Source organism: Sapajus apella, unplaced genomic scaffold, assembly GCF_009761245.1.
Source record: "Sapajus apella isolate SASKATOON/1434 unplaced genomic scaffold, GSC_monkey_1.0 scaffold26, whole genome shotgun sequence".
NCBI classification, from domain to species: domain Eukaryota; kingdom Metazoa; phylum Chordata; class Mammalia; order Primates; family Cebidae; genus Sapajus; species Sapajus apella.
Genome location: NW_022436966.1, coordinates 4,551,239 through 4,565,923, shown reverse-complemented (window position 1 = coordinate 4,565,923; position 14,685 = coordinate 4,551,239). Strand labels below are relative to the sequence as shown.

Genomic DNA, 14,685 nt, shown 5'->3' with positions numbered 1-14,685 from the left:
GGGAATGGACAGTCTTCACAATTCAGGCAGGGCAGTCTGGGTTGAATCACCGTGCACCAGGATCCTAGCAAACCCCAATCCTAGGACGGTGCTACATGCACAAGAGACCAAAAAGACTAGATCAACCCTAGGACACTGGGGAAGCCAGCAGGGAAACACAGGTGCCCAGGATATATCCTTGAAGTCCTTGATCCCAAATCAGACTGACAATAAGCGGAAAGCAGGAACTCAGTGTTTGACCCCAGCTGCCAAGACCCAGGTATGTGAGGACCGCTGACTCTAACGGAGATGAGCAAGGGGCATGGGAGTCCAGAACATTCCCTTCATACTACAGTCAGGATAGACATAGGAACCTGGGAGGAATTGAGGCCACACCTGTGTCTAGGGTGGGTGGAGGTGGCTAGGTAAGCCAGAGGCTGAGGACATGAGGCAGAAGCTGAAGGAACAAATTACTTCCAACTGCGGAATCAGGAGGACACTGCAAACACATAGGGTATCAAAGTACAAAAATGCTGTGAAGTTGGACAGAATAAAGGAAAAGTAGTTGCAAAATCTGAATTCTAGAATTGTTAAGGAAAGAAATGTTGCTTTTGATGACATTCAGGTATATAGAGTTACCTAAAATACATGGTTGGGAGATTACCTATTTCAATAAATGCATCTTAATATTTTCTTAAGCCTGTTTGTTCATTTTCTTTCGCAATGCTTCTCTATAAGGATGCCCAGATTTCTCTCTGGAATGGGTAAATATTATCTCTTCTGAGAAACTTTTGTTTTCATTCCACAGATTGAGAAAGCTCATAAATACTGGCTGTCCTTTTCGTTTGCTACTAGAAAGCTTGGAACTAAGTCTGCTCTAGCAAGGAAATAAGCTCCTCACAGCGTATTTTTTCTATGCTATTCTCACTTCTTGCATCATCTTCCCCTTATTTTCTCTTTAGTCAGCCCCACATTGTCATTTATTCTCTTTCATTTGTGTCTTGTGATGTATGTATTACTTAAGCTGGAACAAAGAAGCATATGTAAACAAATACAACAATGCAAATAAATGGGCATTTCCCAATGCTAAAAGATGCTTTCTTCTTTTAAACAGACTCTAAATTTATAACTATATCATCAGTTGTTTTTAACAAATGCCCCTTTCATGAATAGAGAAAGAGTTTCCTTCAGCCCTCTAAATCATCTCAAATTCCAAATTTAGTAGATACTACATTCGGTTGGTAAATTAATGTCTTATACTTGTTTAAAATACTTGGTTCAAATTCTAGAATCAATGTTCTCGAGGTAGGATTTATAAATGGTGGAGAGAAGCTTAGGCACTACCAGTGAGATACCCTACTCTAGCCAGCAAATATCTTCGTTATTAACTCCTGTGAAGTCACAGGGCTCCCCCAACTTTCCACTCAACCCTGCAAGACTCATTTGTGGATAAGAGTACATTTCCATTTAACTAAGTCTCAGGAGGTCTTCCTGAAGGGTGAGGTACAAGCTGCCCCCTTCACAGCTCACATTTTCCAGACTTGTCAAGCCGAAAAGGAACTCTCAGTCATCTGTCTATGCAGCTCCCATGGAGAGTTGACCATCTCCATCCTATCTTTCAGCTCTATCTAGTATCACTCTTTTAATTCTGCTTTTCAAGCTGCCTTTGCTTCAGTTCAAGAAATCTATGTACTTTTTCCTTGTCACCTTTGTTTATACCATTCCCTGCCTGGACCGTAACCCTCCCCTAACCCACTCCCTTTCATTTGAGCTCTACCCTTAGCTCCCACCTCTTCCATGAAGCTTTTCCTTGCATACCTGCCCCAGCATCTCCTCCATCAGCTCTGCAGCTCCTACTGTCTGTTCTTTCACCCTTGCACCTACCACTACGACTGGCCATTGGCATTTATCATTTCCAGTGTAAGTCCCATTTCCACAACCCTATGTTAAACCTCTGAAAAACTAGGACTGGCATGGCATAGGCTCAGTAGATACCTGCCAAAAGATCAAATGCATGAATAATTCTTAGGGCTTTTAGGACCCAACAGCATCTAGCACAATCTGGCTTATTAAATGTTTGGCATTGGTACTAGCCAAGATGTTAGACTCCTCCCAACCCCACTGCAACCAAATGTCCTTGAACCTTCCTATCGCTGTCTCAGTAGCTAAAAGCAAAACCCTAATTCTGTCTTTGAACAAAATAAGCTGTGCACTGACTCTTTTATTTCCTCTCCTCCTAGATTTTGAAGAAGTCCTGCATCGAAATTCTAGCTGCTGAACCATCCACCATATGTGCAGGAGGTAAATTGAAATGAAATGCTAATTACTTTCATACAATTGATGATATTTTGAGTTCAAGTCACATATGTACTTCATTGGTGGTGGGGTGGGAAGGAGGAACAGGAAGGGGAGGGTGAAAAGGAGTCAAAATTGCTAACCAAATTTGCTCCAAGGGAAAAAGAAAGAAGCTACATGTCAGTTGTTTGAAAGTTTAAAAAAAAAATCTGTCCAAATTTTCTTCTTTCACTGGGCACAGTGGCTCATGCCTGTAATCTTAACACTTTGGGAGGCCGAGGCAGGCAGATCACTTGAGGTCAGGAATTTGAGACTAATCCGGCCAACATGGTGAAACCCTGTTCTTACTAAAAATACAAAAAATTAGCTGGATGTGGTGGTGCTCACCCATAGTCCCAGCTACTTGGTAGGCTGAAGCAGGAGTATCACTTGAACCCAGGAGGTAGATGTTGCAGTAAGCTGAGATCACACCACTGTACTCCAGCCTGGGCAACACAGCAAGATGCCATCTCAAAAAAAAATTATGTTTTTCATGAGACCTAATTAGAAGGGAATTGTAGAAATACTGGATTCTTATACTGAATACTGAGTGACTACCTCTGGACAGAAATAGAATCACCCCTCTTTTTCATGAGGCCCTACAGATACCAAACAATCATAGTGATCATAGACCACCCCAGAAATAGTGCTATACTTAGGTATTTAGTTGGGTGCTGGCCTTCTCACATAATTAATATATTTATCTCAATTGTTTAATCTGCCAGTCCTCACACAATGGCAGTGGAAGGCTCCAAGTGTCCCTGTAGAGGGCCATATAGTTTTGTCATTAATAAAGAAGTCTCTATGTAAAGAATCAGCCTTCTTTGAGTCACAAGATTTTCTCTAACTGATCAAAATCAGGGTCATGTTCTTGTTTCATATTTAATGGACTGTCTAAAACTTCAACCATGTTGGCACTTCTCATATAATTCTTGGCAGATTCCCCATCACTCTCTTTCACTCATTTAAAAAGTATTCTTAAGTGCCTGCTGCATACCAGGCACTCTGCTAGGTGCTGGAGACACAAGAAGGAACAACTCTCTGCGTGAGTTCCTGTCCTCCAGAAATTTGCATCTTTCACTGTTGAGTTTATTGTTGATATCACCTTTTCAGCCGCCCAAAATACAGTGCCAGTTATTAATTTACCAACAGAAAATATGTAATACAACCTGATAAGGTAGGAAGCACTGAAGGAAGAACTTTCAGGCCTCTTCAAACACTACACATGTCAATGTTTATGGCATATTTTACTGGCATAAATGAGGGAATTCCTTAAGGATTTTATTCCAGTTTCTGGGCTATAATTTAGAACAATTGAAAAACTTTTGGGCAGTTATAAGCACTGAAAATTCGGTGCCAGCAGCAAAACATCAAGTATATATGTAAAGATATAAAGTTATCACTATTTGGTAACTAGTTATGTATATACATAAATATACAGCATGCATACATGAATACATTTGTACATACATAAATGCATACATACATAAGGTTGTTAGCAAAATACTTGGTGACTAACTATTCAGAAATACGTGCTGATTTCCCAAAGAACGGCAATCCCAAAAGATGACTTACTGACCTTTAAATAAATTGCTACCTGACCACACAGATGGCAGGGGTAAATGTGATTGCCACAGAGGTAGCTCAGGGAGAATCTCTTTAAGAAAAAGAATTCAGGCCAGGTGTGGTGGCTCACACCTATAATCCTAGCACTTCGAGAGGCCGAGGTGGGCAGATCATGAAATCAAGAGATTGCGATCATCCTGGCCAACATGGTGAAACCCCATCTCTACTAAAAATACAAAAATTAGCTGGGCATGGTGGCATGTGCCTGCAGTCCCAGCAACTCAGGAGGCTGAGGCAGGAGAATTGCTTGAATCCAAGAGGTGGAGGTTGCAGTAAGCTGAAATTGCACCATTGCACTCCAGCCTGGTGACAGAGTGAGACTCCGTCTCAAAACAAAAAAAAAAGAAAAAGAATTCAGAAATCTTACCTATGCAAATTTGACAAAAACATATGACCACATGAATGCTGTGCCAGGGCTTTGTAAGGGGCCTGTGCAGTGAGGAACCTCAGTTAGACTTCATAAGCTTCACCTCTGGGCTTTGTGTGCTTCAGGTAGAGGAACTGAGTGGGATATTCAGATTAATTAAATCTTGTGTAGTGTGTGTGAGTTGTTTCATAAACATATATTTTATAGTTCTGTAATTTTAAAACAATTAGAAAACAAGGGAGTCCCTTAATTGTGCAATTATTACATTCATGAAGAAAACTCAGACTTTCAGTTTAGCAATCTAATTGGATGTGTTGTGCAACCTTGTAATGAATCAGAAAGTCTAAAGACAGTGTTAATTTACTAATTCACTAGTATAATCAATTCCCTTCCTGTAGGCTCCTGAAGACAGAGAAGGAACCTTATTTCTCTCTACTTCCCACTGCCTAGCAAAGTACCTGGCACTTACTAGGTGGCCAATAAACGTTGAGGAAATGTCTTGATTCACATATTTCTTCAAAAAACAGTGCCACTGATATTTGCCTATTTGACCTTTATTAACTCCTTTCACCAATCATAAGAAGTTAACACACCTTTGAACTGCGATTAAAATAAACCAAAATCTAAAATTAATAGACAAAGATAGAATAAGACCAAAATAAAAGGAAAAATCTCAACCACTTAGACAATAGAAAAATGCCTTTGTAAGTAATTCTAACCTCAAAAAGTAAACAGTATCCTTTATATACCATTAAGATGTTCAAGATAATAAAAACACCACCTATATAAACTAAACAAAAATGACAGAAATACCAGGGTCCACAGGATCTGATCCTATCAAATTCACAGATGTCAATGTTTCTCATCAAGTGAAAAAGAAAAATGAATTAAGAATTAATTAAAAGATGATTTTGGAAGAGCTAAGGAAAATACAAGAAACAAATACACAATGCACTAAAAAATTTAAACAAATTAAAGCAATTCAACAGATAAATTATTCCAAGAGTTGTTTATTTGGTAGAACCAATAAAATAGACAAATCTGGTAAATCCAATCTATGACAGAAAATATGTCATACAACCTGATAAGGTAGGAAGCATTGAAGGAAGAGCTTTCAGGCCTCTTCAAACACTACACATGTCAATGTTTATGGCATATTTTACTGGCATAAAACAGGGAAGTCCTTAAGGATTTTATTCCAGTTTCTGGGCTATATTTTAGAACACTTGAAAGATTTTCAGGGAATTAGATGCACTTAAAAATTTATATTAAAATCTCTGGCTTATGTGCAATATTGCATATTTTATAAGCAAACAAAGTTATCTGTATCAGAATAAACTGTCCAATCATATTATCTTTATTTCTTATAAAGAAAAAATTCAAACAAGACACAATGATGAAAGCAAGCCCCAGGTCTTGAAAAAGGCAAGCTGTCACCTCTCAAATTAATTCATAAGGGGTTAAACATGCTGATTACAGAATAACATTTCTAAGAAGATAATGAAACTCCCAAAAGATATCCTTACATCAAAATTTCTTCCATGGATTTCCTTGAAGATTTTTTGTTGACCATTCTCTGAAGTAAGCATGATTTTATGAGGCCTGGGAGCCCATTTCATTGTCCAGATGCCTGTCTTATAGAGTGAGGCATAGCCCCTCTGTGACTTTCATTAGGTTAGTTCAAAGATACAGGGATTTACTGAACGTGCTTTTAAAAGTAAAAACTGTTATGCACAACAAGATGCTTGTTATCAGCATTATCTTAATAAGGATTAAAGGCCAGTGTTAGAATCATGATGTTGATAATGTCATACCTAGATAAGAAAAGCATTCCTGTATGTTTCTCTGCTGAAAGAAAATTGAGGAGGACTATCTGCAAAATGATTAATTAACTCAACATGTATTGGGGTAGGTAGTAAAAAGGAAATGACTGATTGTTCACATTTCTAACATATAATGGTGGGACAAAGCCCTAGACAGATCTATGAAGAAGGCAAAATTTGCTTTCATCAAAAACCTTTCATCTCAGCCCCCTCCCCTCACTCTCTGTGAATTCCTTCTTTTCCTTGGCCCCTTGAACAGCCCCTACTGTGGAGCCCTACCCAGGTCTGTCCTGCTCAAGACACTATGCTGATAATTGTACTCCCCTAAGACAGTGATCTCAGCTGGCTCTCAACCACAGCTCAGCACCAGCACTGGTTCTGACAGCAAACTGAGCTCTGAGCGAGGCAGCAAGATAGTGACAATGAAGCCAAAATCCAATGTTGGGCAGCACATAACAAGGTGTAATTTCATGGGACAAATATAAAGTGTTGAAACTTGCCAGTTTCACATACAGGCAGGTTTAGGGAATCCTGACTTAAACAGCAGATATGAAAAAAAGACAAGAATGATCATAGTTGCCCTGCTCCCCAATAAGAATGCCTCTGACTTGAAAAAGCTGACACAATCTTAGGGTACATCAATAGCCATCCCATGTTCAGGTCAAGAGAATAGTCCTATTCCATGTTTAGACCAAGCTTTCAAGTCCCACATTTTAACAATAGCATTGACGAAGGCATGTCCATAGGCAAAGAGGTAATGGATCTGGAAATCACATTATAATTCATTCATGGATTTGTTCTGTCATTTCCTTTCTTCTTTTCTTGCTTTTTTCTTTCATTTTCTTTCTTCTTTCCCTTTTTCTTCCTGTTTTCCTTTCTTCCTTCTTTCTTTTCTTCAATTCTTAGTATCTTTTATGAACCAACCCACGTGACAATATATGAATACAAATTGCGTAAGACTTGCTCCCAAATTTACTCACACCCCTATGAAACTCACAGTTCACTCTGGGAAATAGTCATATGTTCAAATAAATTACAAAACCATGCAGTAAGCACTGTAGCAGAGGACTGCTTACAGAGTAGTGAGAGCACGAATGAGATGCCTGTGCAATGAGGAAAAACTGAAGTCATCATGGAGACTGAGGCCAGGAATTGAGATACTCACAAGAGCATCTTCAGATATTTGGAGGATTCTCATGCAGAAAGAAATTAATATGCTTATTATGTATAGCTCCAGGAGACCACCATGGAAGCATTGGGGAGGAATTCAGTGAGACAGATTTTGTCTTACCACATGCAACTTGTACAACCAAAGCTTTCCAACAATGGAGTGGATAGTCTAAGCTCCCCTTCCATTGAATCATGTGAGCAGTGGCAGAATGGCCATCTGTAAGCAGATGCTATCTGGAGAAAACCTCCTCTGGGTCTCCTTTACAGCTTCAGATTTCTAAAGACTTAATTCAGTTTCCACTAAAGTATTAATGGCTGATTATTTCTCAGTAACTAAAGAAACCAGTATTCCTGGAAATGTTTTACATTTTAACTGGAACTCTTATTGGGGAGAGGAAGTGGAGAGAATATCTAAAATATTGCCATCAAAAAGAATTCCAATCACTGCATTGGTGAAAATATATAGGGAGAAAGAACTTTCCCAGAACTCCTCCACTCTCAGAGGTTATAAACTGGAAGCCTACAAGTCCTATCTGCTCTGCATATATATTCTTTTTGATTCATACTGCATTTTTTACTGAAATTTATTGCTAACAATTAGGAAATCTGATTTCACCTAAAAACTACAGATTTTCATCTTGTCTTGAAAAATTAGAACTGACAACACTAAACCTGTATTTATTGCAGGTTAATGGTTATTGAGGACTGAATAACTTCCTTTAAAAGAAGCATATACACTTTCCAGTTCATCATACTCCTCACCATTCCCCATTGTCACCCCAGTACCCAGGTCATGCATGTGGTTGCCATTTAGCATGGTGATTATGTCAGTGTATTTACAGTCACTGTTCCAAAACATGCAGGACCTGCTATGTGGAAACCCTTTGTAGCACCTTTGACATTACCTGTACTTCAGTAATTCTGCTTTTCTCCCAATAGACACATTTTTTTTAAGTTTCTAATTAAGTATTTTTGCAGATTAGCCTCTGTGTAATTAAGAATATGGACCCATTTGGCCCTGCCTAATTTAGCCCCTCTCTGGGAAATGCACCCTGTGCCTGAGCACAGTCTGTCTGTGGTCCCACTCAGTTGGCCTCTGACTTCCATGGTTCATAATGTGCTATGTAAGCAAGCATGCCAGGAAGGAACTAATTGGAATCAAGTGTGCAACTTGCCAACTGTTCAACACTTGAAGTTCTTGTACTTCAGAAGTGGAAGGAAGTTATAATTAGCTCCTCACTGTCATTTCAGCAGCAGTTGTATTCCTACTGTGGTTCCCACTGTTTCTGATAAAACTGGGTAAGTTGGCATGAAGGAAAGTCAACTTAAGGCGTCACGTTTACCATTTGGAAATTTCGATGTTTAAAACAGACACGTTCAAACAACATCAGATAGTGGTATACGTCTCTCACTTTTCATTGTTTTTGAAGCATGGATTTCTGACCTTCGCACACCTCTTCTAAATGGATTGCTTCATTCTCTGCTCGATCTTTCCTTTCATTTAAAGACATTTCCATGTGGAGAAAAGACTTTCATACACTTTTGGTGGGAATATAAAATAACACAACACTTTGGAAGAGTTTGAGCTCTTTCTTAAAAAATTAAATATATACCTACCCTATGGCCCGGCCATTCTACTCTGAGGTTTTACCTAAGCAAAAAGGAAATCTGTGTCCAGACAAAGAAAGACTTGTGCACAAATGTTCATAGCAGGTCTATTTTTAATAGCCCAAAACAACTAAAATGCTCTCCACAGATAGGTGAATAAACAAATTATGGTTTACCTGTATGATGGACTAATTAATACTCAGCAATAAAAGCATAAACTATACATAAATCTCAAAGTAATTGTGGATGTATCCTAAAATAATTATGCTGAGTAAAAGAACTCAGAAAATTACTGCATGATCCTATTTACATAAAATTCCAGAAATACAAACTAATATACAGTTCCAGACAGCAGACTAGTGGTTGTGGAGGTAGAAGGGCTGGGAAGACAGATTACAAAGCAATATAAGGAAACTTTTGGGATTGATGGCTGTGCTTACTGTCTTGACTGTGGTATTGTCTCATGATTATATACATGTCAAAATTTATAGAATCCTACACTTTATGTGTAAGTTATTGTACATTAATTATGCCTCACTGACGTTGTTTAAATAAAAAGCTATAGCTAAAAAAGTTCAGAACAATTCAGGCATGAGAAAACACCTATTATATGTCAGTCCCTACATTTGATTTTTGACATTCCATGCCACATTAAGCATCTAAGAGGAGGGCAAATTCAAAGTGACTCACTAGATGAAATATCACTAACAATAATTTGGCACAAAAGTCTTGGGTGGCCAGAGCAAGTGAAGAATATACAGATGTCTCATTTTCAGACACAGTGAATGATAGGCAATCTTTATTGAGGTCATCTGAAAGCTCTGTGTTCCACATTTCCAAAAAGAAAAAAGGAAACCAAAGAAATAAAAGGAGAGAACCGAATAGAATAAATCTATCAAACTACTTACTGACTTTATTTTTTCTTTTTTTTTAATTGAGCTATATTTTACATACTATAAAATGCACCCTTTTAAAAGGTACAATTCAGGCTGGGCATGATGGCTCACACCTATAATCCCAGCATTTTGGGAGGGTGAGATGGGTGGATCACTTGCAGTCAGGAATTTGATCAGTTTCCCTTGGGCAACAAAGGGGAAACCCCCTGTCTACTAAAAATACAAAAATTAACCTAATGCAATGGCACACACATGTAATCCCAGCTACTTAGGAGGCTGAGGCAGGAGAATAGGCTGAGGTTGCAGAGAGCCAAGATCACGCCACTGCACTCCAGCCTAGGTGACAGAGTGAGACTGGGTCTCAATAAATAAATAAAAAGAACAATTCAGTGGTTTTTAATATATCACAAAGTTGTATAACTATAATAACTATCTAATTCCAGAATACTTTCAACACTCCAAGAAGAAACCTATACCTATTAAGCAACGATTTATTCCCCCATTTCTCCCTCCCTTCAGTCCTGGCAGCCACTAATTTACTTCCTGTCTCTGTAGATTTGCTAATCTGAACATGTCATATAAAGGAAGTCATGCAATATGTGGCCTTTTGTGTCTAGCTCCTTTTATTTAGCATAATGTTTTCAAAGTTCATCCATGTCATCAAAATTTGATTTCTTTTTATGGCTGAATAATATTCCATTGTATAGAAATACAATACTCATCAGTTGATGAACATTTGGGTTATTTCCATATTTTGGCTGCTTTTAGTAATGCCACTGTGAAAGTACATGTATAAGTTTTTGGGTAGATATAACTTTCAGTTCTCTTGGGTATATGTCTAGGAGTGGAATTTGCGGGACATAAGGTAACTATGTTTAACTTTTTAGAAGAACTGCCAAGCTATTTTTCAAAGAGGCCGCAGCATTTTACATTTCCACCAGAAATGTATGTGGGTTATAATTTCTTCACCAGCAGATGCTATTGTCCATCTCTTTTTTTACAGCCATCATAGTGAGTGTGAAGTGATATCTCCATGTGGTTGTAGTTTGCATTTCCATGTGACTAATGATGTTGAGTATCTTTTCATTCATGGACCTTATTAAGCCTCAGAAAATAAACAGGATTAGACCTGGCTGGGACCTGAATAAATGACCACCTTATCCTTCCCCTTTATTCTCTTTCTATGCCAAGATACGTTATTTATTCATTCACTCAATGAGCTCATCCTGAGACTCACTTAGTCCTGGGTTAAGGCACAGCCCAGCATTCAGAAGAAATACAAATGTTGGCCTCTGCCATCAGGAAGCTTTCATTGTAATTAGGAATAACAGTGACAAAAGAATATAGATCTTAAGGAAACATTAAAGGATGTATAACTTAAAAGATTAAATCAAAGACAATTGTCAGGTGGAAAATTCCTCTCTAAAGCCCTGCAATCTTGAAGTACTTCTTATAGGAGCTGTAAGCCAACATGCAAGTTGCCTAAAAGCACTTAGCTATACATATTTTGAAAGGTGGGTTCAGGGCTTTATAGATTAGTGGAGTTAAATCAGTATGTCCTGGTTCTAATGTGTCCTGGTTTTCACTTACTGGCAGATTCATTCAACAGAGTTTTGTTACATAACGTCTATGTGTGAAGAGCTGACATTCTAGCCAGGCTGCTTGGCCAGATGTTTGGGCTCTTCTGGTAACCAAATGTGTGCACTAACACAGAACCCTATCAGGCAGGATGGGAGCTCGCCTCTGCCCTGGTGTAATCCCCAGAGTATCATTTCCTCCATCTTCTCCCCAGCCTAGGGGGTTAAATTGTTTGGTTTCCATCATTGCCACATCATGGATTTCTGCTGTCTTTCTTCCCCCAACTCCCTGAGGTTGGGCCAAGCAGACATGCAGGCAGCCTCTTTTATAGAGGATTTAGCAACTCAATTGCTGTTAGAGAACATGGTGTTAGAGAGGAGAGTTTGGCATGTGGTCTTCATTTCCACAGTCTTCTCTTCCTTTGCTGATCTTTGAGGAAATAAGAGAAGTAGGCACAGCAGTGAGGCAGAAAACATTTGGAATCAGCAAAAACATCGAACAGCACATGTCTGTGTGTCTGGCATTCAAAATGGAAACAGAAATAGGTTTCTATAGGCTTAACTGAGCAAATAAGAGAAGATAAGATTCTTCTACAAATGCTTGACAGTACTAAATTGCTTATTGATTCAACCAAGGAATCTGTCATATGCCTGGCAGGCATCTAAAGAAAACTATTAAGCCCATCTTTCTAAATGTAGCAATTATGCATTTGCATCAATGTGTATATATAAATCTTTCATAGTCATAGGACTTATACTCCTGAAAAAACCATATGCCCATCGCCTTAATTAACATAGTTCAAAACAAGGCACTGAACTTTTGGATATGAGTTCCAGTTCTTCTGCTTTACTAATGACATGACTCTGGGTAAGTCACTCAAAATGTCACAATCTCCATTTCCTTATTGTGAAAGTCTCTTATACTTCTAAAAAGCATTCTTCTCTAACTTGTACTCTTTGTGGCACATGTAGTGCCTTTGCATTCTTTTACTTAAATTTCAGTCTCTTGCTTCACATCCAGACCTATTACACTTTTCTGCAAAATGAGCAAACCTGCCTAAAATTAAAATAAGCTTTAAAAAAATCACAACCTCAACTTCTAAATGACTCATCTCTCAGAAGACAAAATGAGTCCTAATGTTTGCATAGTGGCTCAGAAGATAATGGCTGAGTTCTAAGGGCATGGCATTGGTGCCTAACAGACCTCGATTCTAGTTCTGATTCTGACAGTTACCAGCTGTGTGATCTTGGACAAATTACTCAGTTTCACTGAGATCAGTTTTCTCATCTGTACCTCCCCAGGCTGTGGTAAGGTTTAAATGACATCAAACATGTACAATATTTCACAGAGGGCCTGGCTCACAATGAGGGAGCAATTAGCATTAGTTATTAATGTCTTGGCAAACATGACCTCTAAATTAGTTTCCTGGGAATGAAGATGGCATACATTCATGACGTTTATTAAACTTTCATAGTCCCATATACTAATTCTCTAATTTCATTCTTCCTCCAACAAAAAGTATACATTTAGTGGCTATTACATTTTAAGAGCCACATTCACAAATATAGCTTTTTTTTATTGCACTTTAGGTTCTGGGGTACATGTGCAGAACATGCAGGACTGTTGCATAGGTACACACATGGCAATGTGGTTTGCTGCCTCCATCCTGCCCGTCACCAATACCTGGAATTTCTCCCCATGCTATCCCTCCCCAACTCCATTTACCCCACTGTCCTGCCCCTAATTCTCTGCAACACACCTCAGTGTGTGATGCTCCCCTCCCTGTGTCCATGTGTTCTCATTGTTCAATACCCACCTATGAGTGAGAACATGCAGTGTTTGATTTTCTGTTCCTTTGTCAGTTTGCTGAGAATGATGGTTTCCAGGTTCATCCATGTCCCTACAAAGGACACGGACTCATCGTTTTTGATGGCTGCATAGTATTCTATGGTGTATATGTGCCACATTTTCCCTGTCCAGTCTATCTCCGATGGGCATTTGGATTGGTTCCAAGTCTTTGCTATTGTAAACAGTGCCACAATGAACATTCGTGTGCATATGTTTTTATAATAGAATGATTTATAATCCTTTGGATATATACCCAGTAATGGGATTGCTGGGTCAAATGGAATTTCTATTTCTAGGTTGTTGAGGAGTCACCACACTGTCTTCCACAATGGTTGAACTAATTGACACTCCCACCAACGGTGTAAAAGTGTTCCTATTTCTCCATATCCTCTCCAGCATCTGTTGTCTCCAGATTTTTTTAATGATAGCCATTCTAACTGGCATGAGATGGTATCCCAATGCAGTTTTGATTTGCATTTCTCTAATGACCAGTGATGAGCATTTTTTCATGTTTGTTGGCCTCATATATGTCTTCTTTTATAAAGTGTCTATTTCATATCCTTTGCCCACTTTTGGATGGGTTTTTTTTTCTTATAAATCTGTTTTAGTCCGTTGTAGATTCTGGATATTAGCCCTTTGTCAGATGGGTAGATGGCAAAAATTCTTTCCCATTCTGTTGGTTGCTGATTCACTCTAATGACTGTTTCTTTTGCTGTGCAGAAGCTCTGGAGTTTAAATAGATCCCAATTGTCTTTTTTGGCATTTGTTGCCAATGCTTTTGGTGTTTTAGTCATGAAGTTCTTGCCTATGCCTATGTCCTGAATGGTTTTGCCTAGGTTTTCTTCTAGGGTTTTTATGGTGTTAGGTCTTATGTTAAAGTATTTAATCCGTTTGGACTTAATTTTAGTGTAAAGTGTCAGGAAGGGGTCCAGTTTCTACTTTCTACACATGGCTAGCCAGTTTTCCCAACACCATTTATTGAATAGGGAATCCTTTCCCCATTGCTTGTTTTTGTCAGGTTTGTCAACTATCAGATTGCTGTAGCTGTGTGGTGTTGCCTCTTAGGCTTCTGTTCTGTTCCATTAGTCTAATTCTCTGTTTTGGTACTAGTACCATGCTGTTTTGATTACTGTAGCCTTGTAGTAGAGTTTGAAGTCAGATAGCATGATGCCTCCCACTTTGTTCTTTTTGATTAAAATTGCCTTGGATATGTGGGCTCTCTTTTGGTTCCATATGAAGTTTAAGATGGTTTTTTTCAGTTCTTTGCAGAGGGTCATAGGTAGCTTGATGGGGATAGCATTGAATCTATAAATAACTTTGGGCAGTATGGCCATTTTGACAATATTGATTCTTCCAAACCAGAAGCATGGAATGTTTCTCCATCTGTTTGTTTCCTCTCTTACTTTGTTGAGCAGTGGCTTGTAGTTCTCCTTGAAGAGGTCCTTTACATTCCTTG

At 38.7% G+C, this 14,685-nt stretch overlaps 1 protein-coding gene across 2 annotated transcripts in view; it reads left to right on the top strand.

Annotated features, from left to right (window-relative positions):
• Positions 1-14,685, top strand: part of ANTXR1 (ANTXR cell adhesion molecule 1) — a 268,927-nt gene that overhangs the window by 80,909 nt on the left and 173,333 nt on the right. For both annotated transcript variants that reach the window (XM_032291881.1, XM_032291882.1), the window contains exon 9: positions 2,220-2,280. In XM_032291881.1, the coding sequence (XP_032147772.1) occupies positions 2,220-2,280 (61 nt within the window). The remainder of the gene's footprint in view (positions 1-2,219; positions 2,281-14,685) is intronic.